The sequence below is a fragment of the Chroicocephalus ridibundus genome, chromosome 4 (genome assembly GCF_963924245.1).
Source record: "Chroicocephalus ridibundus chromosome 4, bChrRid1.1, whole genome shotgun sequence".
NCBI lineage: Eukaryota > Metazoa > Chordata > Aves > Charadriiformes > Laridae > Chroicocephalus > Chroicocephalus ridibundus.
Genome location: NC_086287.1, coordinates 45,185,015 through 45,199,705, shown reverse-complemented (window position 1 = coordinate 45,199,705; position 14,691 = coordinate 45,185,015). Strand labels below are relative to the sequence as shown.

Below are 14,691 nucleotides of genomic sequence, written 5' to 3'. Positions count from 1 at the left end.
GGGGGCGGCTAGAAAGGGCGCCAGCGGGCAGCGCTGCCCCAGTTCGGCACGGGAGAGTGGTGAGTGGGGTTGTGGGGGGAGGCTGGGCTGGGGCCGGGGCAGAAACGCGGCCCCTGGGGGGTGGGTTCTGACCCGGCATGGAGGGCCCAGCCGCCGGTGGGAGCACCTTGGGCTGGGCACGGTGCCACCGCCGGCGGGGCTGGGCGCAGGCCTTGCTGCCTCCCCGCTGCCTCGGCCCCTCTCCTACCTGCCCTCAGCTCCCTGTGGCTCCCGTCCCCCCTGCTGCCAGCTCCCTCCTTCTCTCCTAGCCCCAGTGAACCCCTTCTCTCCCTCCTCCTGCAGGCCATGGCTGCCCAATTGCTACTCGCCTTCCTTGCTCTGCAACAGATCTTCCGGCTCCCACTGCTGACTGGTGATGAGCTGGACGAGGCCATGCGCGAGCGCATGGGGCAGCGTGCCGAGTACCTGAACGAGGAGATGATGCAACTGCTGCAGAAGCTGGAGCAAATGAGCCCAGAGCAGCAGAGCGACTCTGCCTGGGGAGGCCCGCTCTTCGCTACCTTGCGGCAGTGGCACTTCTGGGCCGTCGCTGGAATCCTAGTCCTGCTCCTCGGGCTCTGCTGGCGGCTCAGGAAAAGGAGCCGTCGGCCAGCCAGCCGCAGCAAGGAGGGCAGTTCCAGCAAGAAGGTGGATAAGGAGGCGCAAGAAGCAAAACCCGGTCTTGCACTGCAGGCACGCTTGATTTCGGCCAAGCGGCTCCTCGACCTGTCGGAATCATTCACAATGGTGGAGGACCTGGTAAATGATCTTCTCCGCAGCTGCCACAAAGTTTCCAGGGGTACTTTAATGCCGCGAGTGAAGCCAGTTGTCGGGATGGAGAGCGCTTTAGGAGCTTGGGGTCCTCACGAGGATGATGCCATCTACCGCCTGCTCGTGCCCCTGAAGGCCCCGCATGGGCACGCCTTCCACCTGGAGCTGGGCACCCCAGAGGGGACGACGGCAAAGTACTCCTGCATCCGCGTGGAGCTGGAGTGCAGCTGCACGAAGGAGCGGCTGGCGAAGGACATGCCATGCCTCCTCCACTGCAACGAGGAGCAGCTGAGGAGAAATCGGGGTCCCAGCCTCCTAGGCACCCTCTGCACCGGCCCCTACCTGGACGTAGAGAAAACCACCCGCTGGTTCCAGGACTTGGTACGAGACGCCTGGGTGGTTTTGCCTCAGTCGAGACACTGCCACCTAAAGGTGCTGCCCTCCAAGCGCTCCTGCAAGCTCCGGCTGACGGACGCTTCCGGTAGTACTGTCCTGATTCACATGATGCTTGGCGTGCAGCAAGGTGACTCGAGTAGGAAGAGACTGCTCACTGCAAGGAGCCTTGCAACAGAGACTCCCCTCTACCAGCTGGACAGTGACTGCCCTCCCTCTTCCAGAGGGTACTTTACCCTGTACATAGTTGGCAATAAGTCACTTGTTTGTTTGAAGAAACGCTGTGTCCGCGAGTGGCCATGCATCGCTTTGTTGGGGAAGGCGGGCACAAAGCTGCTGGCTGCGCAGCTGCTGCAGGGTCAGGGAGCATTTAGCAGAAGAGCTGCTGCAGTGGGCTCTGGTTTCCTGAGTCACTGGGCTTTGGCTTGCCGGGTGGTGTGGGTGAAGCCCAGTGGGCAGCTTGGTATCACACAGCTGCTCAATCCCTTGGCCCAGTGGGGTGGTGGAGAGAATCTGAAGGGTAAAAGTGGGAAAGCGTGTGGGCTGAGCTCAGACGGTTTAGGAGGTAAAGCAAGAGCTAGACGCCTAAGCAAAGCCAAAGAAAGAATTCCTTCACTCCTCCCCTGCTCTGCCAACCAGACGTGCCTTTTTGGGAAGCATTCTGCCTCCCTGGGGCTCGGGTTACCACAAAACGGCCTAGCCTTGTACTGCCCTCAGAAGCATAGAATCGTAGCATATTGGCTTGCTTGATTTCGGCACATGTTTCACCCTTGTGGATAACCTGCGCGGTAGCTCCCACAGTTCAATCTACCCCTGGGTTGCCAGCCCATTCCAGGTGTTGCAGCCCTTCCTTCATGGCCTGAAGTGTCACGGGCCCACCCAGCTAGGAAGAGTTCACCCTTATGTTCCCAGTCCAAATCTATCTGGAAAGTTTGGGCAGCCTCACCCACTTGTTGGTTGTTTTGACGTTCCTCAGTGGCCCGACTCATGGGTACTTGGGCATCTACATGACGTACCTTTATGACTAGTTTCCTGAGCTGGTCAGCAATATCTTGCCACAATTCAGCAGCAAGGATGGGTTTACCTCTGTGCTGCCAGCTGCGGTGCTTCGGCTCTTTTCACCACCAGCACCAAGCACCTGCCACCATCCATGAGTCCGTACAGAGATAGAGTACTGGCCACTTTTCTCATTCGGCAATGCCTAAAGCCAGCCGGATGGCTTTTACCTCTGCAAATTGACTCGATTCACCTTCTCCTTCAGCCGCTACTGCGACTTGTTGTGTAGGACTCCACGACACAGCTTTCTGCCTTCGATGTTTTCCTATAAGAGGACCAGAGCCATCGGTGAGCAGAGCAGAATACCGCTTCTCCTTCCCTGAGAGTTCCTTATAAGGCGGGGCTTCTCCAGCACGTGTTACCACCTCTTCTGGTGGTCTCGGACGGCAACAAAAAACCATGCGGCCGCTCTTTCAAACTACCTGCCATGGGGAAGAATCAGAAGAAAAAGGCAAAACTTGTGGGTTGAGCCAAAGGCGGTTTAACAGAACAGCAAAGGGCACAAGAAAACACCACCAACAACACGGAGAGAGGAAAAGCACTATGAGAGTGACCACGGCTCAGCCAGGGAGCCGGGATGCCCCTGCCCACTCCCAGGGGGCGACTTCCTGCCCCCTCCCCTGGCAGTTCAGTTCCAACTGGGCATGGCTCTCATGGGATGGAATACCTGTGCAGTGTCCCTGCCGGAGCCTGAGGAAAGTTAACCCTATCCCCGCTGGAACCAGGACAGGGAGCATTCCAAAGCCTTTGCTTCGGGCCAGTTTCTGATTGCTTCTGCAATTCCTGGATGATTGGGGTTTCTTATTGGAGCCAACTGTGTGATTAAGGTAACCCATTTACTGCAGATAGTATTAGTGTCATGATGAGTTGTAGGAACTATACCCTTGAACAGCCAGCCCAATAGTGGTAATCGGGACACCATGAGGAACCATGCTTTACTACCAGTGACTTCCAAAGCACCTCTAACTCTTTCATATGGTGCCAGGATTTTTTTCTGAGTTGAATGGAGCATAGTTGGCCTCACAGCCCTCTTAAGCCCGACTCCAAAATCCTAAGGGTCGACCTCGAGTCTCCCCTGGTGCTTTCTGCCAGAGGCTCCAGGTAGGACCCCTGTCCCTGGCTGCAGCGGAGATCACGTTCTTAATGTCCTGTTTTGACTGTTTAATGCCACGACATAGAGGTGACTTGCTGAGCATCCAGTAGGAAGAGGGCAATGTTTGCAGCAGCAGGATGTGGCATGAGAGCTGTGCTATGGCAGAGATGCAGGCACAGGGTCAGGCCTGAAGACACTCCCCGAGGAGCTGGTGCCACAGAACTGATCATGCTGGACACGGAGAACATGGTGCTCAATCAGCAGTGGGAAATGCTGCCGCACCTTCCACCAGCTTCCACCTTACCAGATTGCATTGTCCCAGATACCTTCTTCAGTATTCACCTGAACTATACATAGGGACTCCTGCTGAGTTCCGACTGTTCAAGGCCACCAAACAAATGCTGCAGGTGCTGACTTTTTCAGGTACAGGTCGTTGCCAGGTGCACGTTGCTGGATGTATTACAACTATTGTAAGAAGGCTTTTTGTGTCAGAAAGTTGTTCAAGCACCTGCTCCATGAGCAAGATATTACTGCCACGTGAAATGTGAATATAAAGTGAACAACATTTTTAAGGCAATTCTACCCCCTAAAAATAAACTCATCTTCCATTCAGATAGTTTTATTGAGTAAGGGAAAGCAAATTTGGGATCACTGACATCAAGTCTCAGAAGCCCCTGCTAATTATGAACAAAAAGAGACAGGAAACGATCTCTCATGAGGGGCCATCATTCTCTGCAGGGTTAAATTTTGTTTACCCCCAGAGATTTGTTAAGACTTGTCCCCAGGGACGTGCCTTCATGGTAAAGGAGCCCTTTGAGACTTCTAGATTTTGATAAGCATGGAAAATTAGACTGATGAAGTTGGGAGAGAATCCACCTGACATCCCAACATTAAACAATTGATTCTGGGTCCATCCTGTTCCAGAAAGACAGCACAGGTAAGAAACAAAAACAGGGAAAAAATCAATGCAATTAATATTAACAAAGCATTATCCTGAAGATTTTTGCAATTCAGGAACAATCGTGCATTTTTTGGTCTTTGTTGTTTAGGTTCCTATCTGGAAGGCTGAGATTATGGGTTTGCCTTTTTTTTTTTTTCATCTTGCTGCACAGCAACTATTGCAACAGGCAGAGCCCTTTAGGTTTTGTAATTTTGAACAAAGGGTCACAGTGATGCTTTTATTTGTAGTAATATTCTGAGTTGCTGTGCAGAGCCAGACACCCACTTCACTGTATGCTGTGTCAGAATTTGGATTTGTTGCCCAAGTTCCTGTTGTTGTGGTTTATGTTCTGTGGGACTCTCAGGAGTACCCTGACATACAGCTGGCAGCTGAGTGGCTGCTACATGTTAGGCATTTGTTACAGCCTCTGCCAAGCTTTTCATTCTACTCTGGTTTGGGAGTTTTGTTTGTATCTGAAGCAGATTTGGCTTCCACTTTCTGTAAACTGCAGGTTTAAGAGTTGATGAGGATATCGTTTCTCTAAAATCGTAATAATATAAATAATTAATAGCTCTGATATAGCTGATTTAGCCACTTGTTTTGTATGTAAACTGTTTCATAAATTCTTATATGAATTTAAGTCTTGCGGACTTAGTAAAGACCATGTATTGCAATTTCTGTTTGCTTTTCCTAATTTATGTTCTAAAAACCCTTAGACTTTATGAATTTAAAAGTTTTTTCTGTCTTTTGGGGTGGCACACTGTAAAGCAAAGGTGTAATCAGGTCTTTCGAAAAGGGTCCCTAACATGGGTACACACCACACCCTGTGTTGTGGTTTAACCCCACCTGGCAACTAGGACCACACAACCGCTCCCTCACTCCCCCACCCCACCCCCCCAGTAGGGTAGGGAGAAGAGGGAGAAAAGGAGGGGAAAGGAAAAAAACTTACGGGTTGAGACAACGACAGTTTAATAGAACAGTAACAGAAGAGGAAAATAACGGTAATAGTAATGGTAAAAGAATATATGAAATAATGTGATACAACACAAGTTTCTCTCACCACCCGATGATTGGTTACCCAGCCTGTCCGAAGCAGTGATTGTGAATCCCTGTCGCCTGGCCAATCCCCATTTATATACTAAGCACAATGTCTGTAGTTTGGAATATCCCTTTGGGCAGCTTATCCTGTCTACGCTCCCTCTCCGCTTCTGTGGGAAGCAGAAAAAGTCCTTGACTAATATAAATGTTTTTTAGCAACAACTAAAACAATATGTATTACCAACATTCTTCTCATACTAAATCCAAAATACAGCAGCTACTAGAAAGAAAATTAACTCTATCACAACTGAAACTAGGACACCCTGAAATAACAATTAACAGCTTAAGTTTATCATTGGAGGGAAAGGTGTCTATATTGACTATAATGATCTTGTGGTGTTTGAAGTGTAAAATACATAAAAAAATCAGTATATCAATGAATATTTCCTGCTCTCTCCCTCAGGATAGGGCATAGCAACTGTGTGCATCTCTGTCTGAAAGCAAGGAAGGGATGTATTGTTCAGTTATTGGTAATATTTTACAGGGCTTTACTGCAGTGCTTCATATTCCTGTCTGACTGTGGAGACTTCCACAGGACATTCCTCCAGGGTGGGAATATATGAACTCTGAAAAGCATGGCAACGCTTTTTGATATAGGTATGCATTAGCAAACTGATTCAGATGCTTATAAGGCATTACGTTAACCTGTCAGAGGACTGAACATGGCCTGTTCTACAGCTATGTATGTGGAGTGATTTCCACATTTGAATTAAGGCTAGAGGAGTCTAGATCAAAATTTTTCACTTACGGTGTTAGTGCTATAGTCTGAAAAGAAAAGTAGGATTTGGTTGCTGCGGCTGTTGAGTTTTGGGAAAATCACAGTCCTTTATTTGTAGGGCAGGTGTATCCTGTGGACGTTGATCAGCAAGAATACCTCAAGGGCTGTAAGCTTATGACTCTCCAGCCTGGAGATTTCAAGTGGCCATAGGAAGGAGAGAATACAGATCTTGGGAAGTACCACAGCAGTACTTCAAGCATCTGTGAGAATATATTAATGAAATGCTTGGCTCCAATGGTGTAGATGAGAGATTAGAAGAACCATGCTTTTGACCTTTAGTGCTTACCTACTAAGTATAACAATGGTGTTTTCCTCTCCTTGAGAAATGGAGAGCTAGCAGAGGTCTCCACAACATCTTACACCTGCAAGAGGCCAAGTGGGAAGTCTGAGTTGAATCCTCTTACTGAAGAGTGCAAGAAACTTTGGGACACCAGTGAGGGCCAGAAATCAAGTGGCTGCAGCCCAACACTGCTGCACCGTGAAGTGGGGCTGATTACAATACACAGTGGTTCATCAAGGTCTCCTTGTGTCTTGAATTCTGCTTTATAATTAAGCTTACTTTCATCTAGCCTACCCCTGCCAAAAGGCCTGGGATGCAAGATACACTGTACTTCACCTTTTCTAGAAAAGTTTTTAGTGGAATTCCTGCAAATGTTGAAATTAGCATTCAGTGCTTTTCCACTGATATGTGTAATTGTTAATTCCCCTGCAAAGAAACCTCCTAGACGTCTTAGAAAATGAACCTGGAGGGGCCCTCAAGAGGCTGTTCCAGAATTTGCTGGCTCATAGCAGCAGAGTCCTAGCCTCCTGCTAAACTTCCTGACTTGAACTCAGGGCCCTGCCGACAATACCAGCTGCTGCCTGGAACTGGCCGACAAAGCTCTTCATCAAACAGCGTAGCAAGTCATTTTTTTTCAGGCTTTGCACACTGGTTATGTTTCGCAGAACTTTTGTTCATCTTTCCCGCCCTCCTTTGAATTGTCTCCAGTTCCAGGTGGTTTCCATCTCTCCTGAAGCACGATGCCCAAAGTGGGGTGCAACCATGTGACTTTACAAGTGCTACATAGATTGAAAGCATAAACTCAGGTATGTCACATATTACATTCCCATTTGTACTGTGAATTCAATGTCATCCTTGTACTAGTACATCGTCTTTTGTGCTTTTAAGACTGAGCCATGATTCTGCATCCAAATATCACAGGATTTGAGACCTGGATTCAAATCCAAGCTTTTGAACCTGAAGCTGTTCAAACTTTGCAGCCTCATATGGTCAGACGTTTTGAGTTGTTTTGGTGGGTTTTGTGGTGTTTTTTTTTTCTTTTTTTTTTTTTTCTCCTTTTCTTTTATTTTGTCAGCTAGCACCCCTGGAAATTACACAGACTTGAAGCCCGTATGTCTTCGCAGCGAGCGACCGACCAATTATTCATCCAAGTTCATATGGGGCCATCTGGTGGTGAAGTGTGGGCTAGGCAAGAGAGGATTACCCGAAGAGAGGTACTTGATGGCTGGAGTGTTTCAGTCCGTTTTTGACCTGAAGTCTTGTATCTCAAGACTCTCATGCCTGTTCTTTCTCTCCGTCTGCTTCTCTGATTATCTCCCTCTTTCTCTGGAATAAGAAGTCAGTTTCAACTTGGTCACTAGTGGTTTTCTTGTACCAGTAGTTTGTTCATCAGTTTGCCACAAGCCCTTGTCCCTAACTTGCTAAGATGTAAGGACTGTCCAGCTTCCGACACTGGAGATTACCTTGCGGTGTTCTAGCAAGAACTTCTTGTTTCTGTGTTGCATGGTGCAAGCCTACTATCTCTACCTCTTTTTTTTGTTTGTTTTTGTTTTTGGATTTGGTTTTGGTTTTGTTTTTTGGCCTGCAACTCAGCAGGAAAATTTGGTATTATGGATTTGATTTATCAGCACCCTCATTAAGTTCAAACTGAACTTTATGGTTCAATGTTATATAAAAATGAATTATGAAGACAGCTAATTTTCAGTTGCCTACATTTGAAAAGTTATTTTCTTTTGTGTGCTTTGATTCATCTCTGTCATTACTTCAGGCAGACATTTATCTATTCACCCTCTTTGAATATCTCTTTATGAGTTTGATCTTCATATGACAATCTGAAAAACAGGGTGTTGTGTATGATGTGTATGATTATGTATGAACACCTAACCTGCCATTGGCCATTTTCTGAGTAAAGTGGAGCTCAATACCGCTACTATTAATCTCAGCCAAAATTCTGCTGATGTATTTGCACAATGAAATCTGAAGACAACATTGTTTTCCAGAAATCCAAATGTGCGTGTATCAAAGGGAAATGATTTTCATGAAAATGACCAAAAACTGCCTGTGAGGGAAATGCATTTCTTAAAATGAAAATGAAATTCTGGCAAACAAACTTCTAGACACTTCATATCAGCCTCCTTGTATCATCTCAACCCAGTGTTTCCATTTCTGAAGGTGTTTCTGTCCTCACGAGGCAATTTCTCAAACTCTTTGGCAAGTACTTTGATACCATTATAAGAGAAATAGGATTATTCCTCCAACTGATACACAGAAAAAAACCACAAAGGTGTTAGGTTCTAGTTAGTAAACATCTTAACTAATGAACATTCACCCTTGCCAACTTAAAAAAAAAAACCCAACACAAAAAAAACCCAAAAAAACAACATAAAACCACAAGCTAAAACCAAAGAGTGTTTCTTCAAGTTGATAACGACCCCACTAGGGAAATAAAGATCTTCTCCTTGCAATTTCAAAGAGGATGTGGTTCTCTGTTTCCTGTATGGTCATCATGCAGCCTTGCAAAACTGTACTTACCTAAGGCAATAATGTATTGGATGCATGAGTAAAATACCCTTGCCATTTTTTCATTGTTTTGCTGTATTTTTTCCACGATGCTAAAGACCATGTTAATAGTTTTTTATGCCAGTAAAAGCAGGGAGTATTTTTTCCCTTAGTACTTTTGCATGGGCTATTTTGTTTATCACCATTTATTAGGACAAATTGTGCAACTAGTGCCATCAAAAAAAAACCTAGGAAAGCATCACAAGTTCAGGAGGTTGGAGGAATGCTTGATTGCTGAGCCAGGATCAGAAGAATTCACTGAAAGATTGACCACCCCTGGCTCATAATATAGTAATGTAGTTCCTTACAAGGAATAATGGATGGTTTAATCCTGTCTTGCTTTCAGTGTCTTTTTCCAGCATCTGCTGTCTTGGAAAGAGAAACAAAGACGGAAACCCGATCTAATGATCTGCAATCCCAGTTTAGTTACTGAAGGGAACTCTTTGTGCTCTTAGCAATGGCAGAAACACCAAAGACATGTGCCAGATATTAAGTCAGCACATGGATATGGCAGCATTAAGTTTTGCAGCACAGTTTCTGTGTAGTTTGTTCATGTACAGAATTGAAGAAACACATCAGAACAATGGCACAGGAAATCTCAGAATTTATCCACTAGGCTGAAGAAGAAGACAGAGCATTTTATATTCTGATTTGAAAAAAATAACAAATCCAAAAGACAGATCCATGGCTCTAGGGAAAGTAGACCTTCTCATGGTTCCCATTATTGATATATTTCAGCATAAATTGAGAGTCAATATTTCTTTAATGCAAAAAATCAGAAATTGTTTTCCATCCAGCCAGTTACTTGCTTTACTTTCAAAACAATATGAAGAAAGAAAAGGTAATTAAAACTATGTACACATTACCACAGAGGAAGCTTGGAAGAACCAGACCTTAAGCATTTTTATAATTTTTATACTGATTTAATCTTGGAACATTTAGTGCAATAGGCTGTCCATTGTGACTGATTTCACAGCGTCAATGGTTATGTCATGGGTTATGTCATACTTGCATTAGCAGCACCATTATGGTTACAGTGTTATCATTGACTGACTGTTTAAGAGTCTTACCAGACTCTTTTCAGAAGCATTACTAGTAGCAGTAGTCTTGGGGACTTCTAGACCACCACAGAATATGGGTTCTCTATTCTGAAGACAGAACCACGAACGTAACTCAGTGCAAACATTAAGCTTTGTTTTCGTTTTAAACACTGCTTTGGTACCGACAGCCTCACAATGACTGGCACTACCCAATCAAGCTATCCATAGCCTGTACGGAAAACCCCACAGTTAAACTTGACAGGCGGAAGTTTTGGGAGAGGAGGGTTTCCCCGGCGCGGTGGCCGGAGCCGGTGCCCAGCTGAAGCTCGGAGCTGTCCGCGGTGCTGAAACACCGCCCGGCGCCACCCCCCATCCCGGCCGGCGTTCAACCCCCCGCAACCCACAGGCTGGCGGCGCGGCCACCCTGAGCCGGTGGCAGAAGGCTTATGCCAGCGGTGAGGCTGGAAACGTTCTTCTCGTGCTGTATTTTAATTCTGCTGTTGTTCTTGGTGATTTTCATAGATCACCCTTTTTCCCTGACACTTTTATGATCGAGTGGAGGAAGTCGTTATGCAATACGTTCCTTTGCAACACTCCTCACTTAAAGAATAGGCCAGATACAGGTAGTGAAAAACCCTTTGAAGACAGAGACAATAAGTATGTACTTACATTAGTGCTAAATTTTTTCCTATGACTTCAAGTAAAAAAAGCATTTGTAAGCACTTCTTGTGGGCAAATAAATAAAACACATGCAAATATTTAATCTTATGAAACAACAACTACAATACCAACTCTTTTCAGTGGTACCCAATGACAGGACAAGGGGCAACAGGCACAAACTGGACCACAGGAAATTCTGTCTGAACATATGGAAAAACTTCTTTACTTTGAGGATGACAGAGCCCTGGAACAGGCTGCCCAGAGAGGTTGTGGAGTCTCCATCTCTGGAGACATTCAAAACCCGCCTGGACGCGTTCCTGTCCAACCTGCTCTAGGTGAACCTGGTTTGGCAGGGAGGTTGGACTAGACGATCTCCAGAGGTCCCTTCCAACCCCAACTATTTTGTGATTCTCTGTAATTTTACACAAGCGCAAACTAGACACTTATGTTAAAAGAAATCTACTTGCATCTTGCTTAGTAATTACTCTTGCTTACCTTTTCCTTAAAATACATTCATACAGCATCACTAATATCACTAGAGTGTGTCTATGATTTTTCAGGATGTATTTGATCTTTAGTGCAGCACTGGCAAATGAACTGGCAAAGCAAACTGTGTGGACAAAGAAATCTTTAATGTACTAACACACACCCCCACACCCCCCAGCCATTCAATTGTTCAGTAAGAAGTTTTAAGAGTTTTCCAGAAATTTCCCTCTTGAAAAGGGAAATAAAAGCCTGTGACTTGGGATTTAAACTTTTGACCACATTTGCGTAGTAACATCCTTTGTTAAAAAGACTATTTCAATTCAGCTGCCATGCCAGATTAATTGCTGCAATAAATACTACTAGTGATGGTTTCTGTGGAAAACATTAGATTCTGCCTTAATCTTTGTTAAAATCTAAATTATTTATTTCAGAGTTTCAGTTTTCTCCATAATCTGGAGGGGGTTTTATAATTTATACTTTTAAATGTCTTAAAAGTGAAATAGCCTCTTGCTGAGATGTATTTTACTGTTTCTGATAGGGAAGAACCATGATTTGTTCTTTAAGTGGGCCCCTGGGTTGCAGGGTGAATAGGTGAAATGAAACTTCTAGAAATAGTCTGCCTGTATAAACAATGAGACATAACCTGCTCTTCTTTACACTATTATAAATCAGGAGTAAATCCACAGATTTTAATGTGAGCATTACTGTAAATGTAGGCAAATATGTCCCGATGTTCTGAGGGGGTTATAAATAGCAGGCCAAAAATGACAACTATGCTTACTTAAAGCGTAAACAAGTGGTTTCACTGAAGTAATTATCTTTAAATCAAATCTTCATACTGAAGTTCTCACAATCAGTTCACAGGGAACTAGGAAGAACGTGGTTGTTAGGGTGAAGTGTTACCTGTAATCATCTCAAACACATGACAGCAAAACTTCCTCTTGTTTTGTTATGGCATTTTTGTGTGGATTTTCTGCTAAAATGACAGTCGTGGAAGCTGAATCTTTTATGTAAGCTGAGAACAGGCAAAACACAAGCAAAAAACAAAAGAGTATCTCAGATGCTATTCTACTAAGCTGCAGGCACTTTGAGGAGGGAGCACACAATTCACATGTCAAACTAACAACCCGCAGCCAGTGATGCTGCTACCATTTATTCACCTGGCTACTCCTTTCAGCACATACTTCCCATCATGGAATAGGACACCCGGGGCCCCTTCTGCTCTCCCATTTTATTCTATTGCCCGGATGGGTTGGCCCCAGGCCAGCAGTAAGAGTGTGAGGGAGAAAGGTAGTGATGACAGGCTGAGGGGGAAGTGGGAAGGAAAGGCCTTACTCTTCCCCTTTCATAAGGAATCATAGGATCATGGAATGGTTTGTGTTGGAAGGGACCTTAAAGACCATCTTGTTCCAACGCCCCTGCAATGGGCAGGGACACCTCCCACTAGACCAGGTTGCTCAAAGCCCCATCCAGCCTGGCCTTGAACAACTCAAGGGAGAGGGCATCCACAGCTTCTCTGGGGAGCCTGTCCCAGTGCCTCACCACCCTCACAGTAAAGAATTTCTTCCTAATATCTAATCTAAATCTACCCTCTTCCAGATGGAAGCCATTACTCCTTGTCCTATTACTACATGCCATTGTCAAAAGTCCCTCCCCATTTTTCCTGTAGCCCCCTTTAGGTACTGGAAGGGGGTCTAAGTTTTACCTGGAGCCTTCTCTTCTCCAGGCTGAACCACCCCAAGTCTCCCAGCCTGTCTTCATAGGAGAGGTGCTCCAAACTTCTGATCATCTTTGTGGCCCCCCTCCGGACCTGCTCCAACATGTCCATGTCTTTCTTGTCCTGAGGACTCCAGAGCTGGACGCAGTACTCCAGGTGGGGTCTCACGAGAACAGAGTAGAGGGGTAGAATCACCTCCCTCGACCTGCTGGCCACACTCCTTTTGATGCAGCCCAGGATGCAGTTGGCTTTCTGGGCTGCAAGCACAGCACAAGAACAGCAACTGTCTGCAGCATGAGATGGGGCAGATGTGGGAGAAAAGTGTTTTTTCCTCCTGAGCATTTTCCAATCACTTGTGACCTCCCCTCTCTTCACCTTCAGTGTAGCTCTTAATTCCCACAGTACTTCCCTACCCTTCCCTATAGAGTAACCCTATGCTCTATATACTGGCAGATCATGGTGAGTCATTTTGGTAGCGGGGGTGCTGTGTACACTCTTTTCTTCCTTCTGGCCTTTTCCTTGTGTCTTTCCTCACTGTCATGGCTGTCTCCTTATGATCTCAAACACTTGCAACCCCTTTTCCCAAAGGGCAGTGGCATCTGGCTGTGCTTGAGGCATGTTTTCTCCCCACTTGCATGTGAGTATGTGAGGTAGCTGAATAGTTAGAGATACTTTTGTTCAGGAATATGACTTGAAAATGTAATTTTATTTCCAGCCACGAGGGGTCTTCATAGTTTATTGTGTCTTTTCTGCACGTTCATCTGATCCGTACACCAAGATCTATACAATCATGGTCACTTTCACCAATATACTACATCTCCCTCATAGCTGAGGATCTGCTCAAATCCCAGTATCCCCTGCTAAGTCATCTTTCATATCCTTGGAATCTGCATCCAACTTTATTCCACTGCTTAAACCCAACAGCACCTTTCCTGTGTTTACCTATCAGCTTTAGATTCCCGTTTCAGGTCATCAACTTTCTACAGACTCCGGGCTGCTCAGGGGCAAGACTACAGGGTACTAGCAGCTGAGTTGACAGCAGGGCTGGGGAGTAGAAAAAGTGATTTCTGCATATACTGATCCACAGATTCTGGGCCAGAGATCCAAGGCAGGCGAAAACTGAAGCATTGCTTGTGTCACTTCACATTTTAATAATTCAGCCACAGTACAATTTTTAAAATTGCTGCCTGAGTTATAGCTATGCTGCTTCTTAGGTAAAAAGCAGTTCCTAAATCCTTTTTCATATGGCATTCATTGAGCAGATGTTCAGAGTTTATATCCAAAGTCTCCAAGCCTTGCATAGAGGAATTTGGCAAATAACCTACAAAAATTAATCTGAAAAATAATGAACTCCCATTTATTGCAGCAATTGCTTTCATGCCGTATAACCAGGGTTTGGAGTCTCATTCTCCTCTCGCAAGCGGTAGCTGTGCACTTGGATAATTTGATCTGCTTATGTTTGTATGATAAAAAGGGGATGTGACTGTAACATGCACTAACCTGCTCACTTAATCTAGCGAGTAGCAAAGACAGAGCAACCAAAACACCCAGCTGGGGTCCCCTGCTCATTTGTAGTTGGTGACGAGCTGATGAAGCTGTCTCCCCTCACTGCCACTGCTACTCTGCCAGCTACACCAGGCCTGCCAGCTGGGCCGGCCCAGAACCTACTCTGCTCCCACCTCCTCCGTGCAGAGAAGCATCATCTCTCCGCAGGGTTGCTCCTGACTGACACCACTCCTGAAGGGAACTCGAACCACCCGACGCTTTTCTTTGTACTTTCC

At 45.7% G+C, this 14,691-nt stretch overlaps 1 protein-coding gene across 1 annotated transcript in view; it reads right to left on the bottom strand.

The window, feature by feature from the left end:
* Positions 1-2,467: 2,467 nt before the first annotated feature.
* Positions 2,468-14,691, bottom strand: part of LTK (leukocyte receptor tyrosine kinase) — a 92,707-nt gene continuing 80,483 nt past the window's right edge. The window contains exons 16-17 of the mRNA XM_063333145.1: positions 10,078-10,155; positions 2,468-2,524 (exon numbers count right to left, since the gene is read on the bottom strand). Of these exons, the coding sequence (XP_063189215.1) occupies positions 2,468-2,524; positions 10,078-10,155 (135 nt within the window). The remainder of the gene's footprint in view (positions 2,525-10,077; positions 10,156-14,691) is intronic.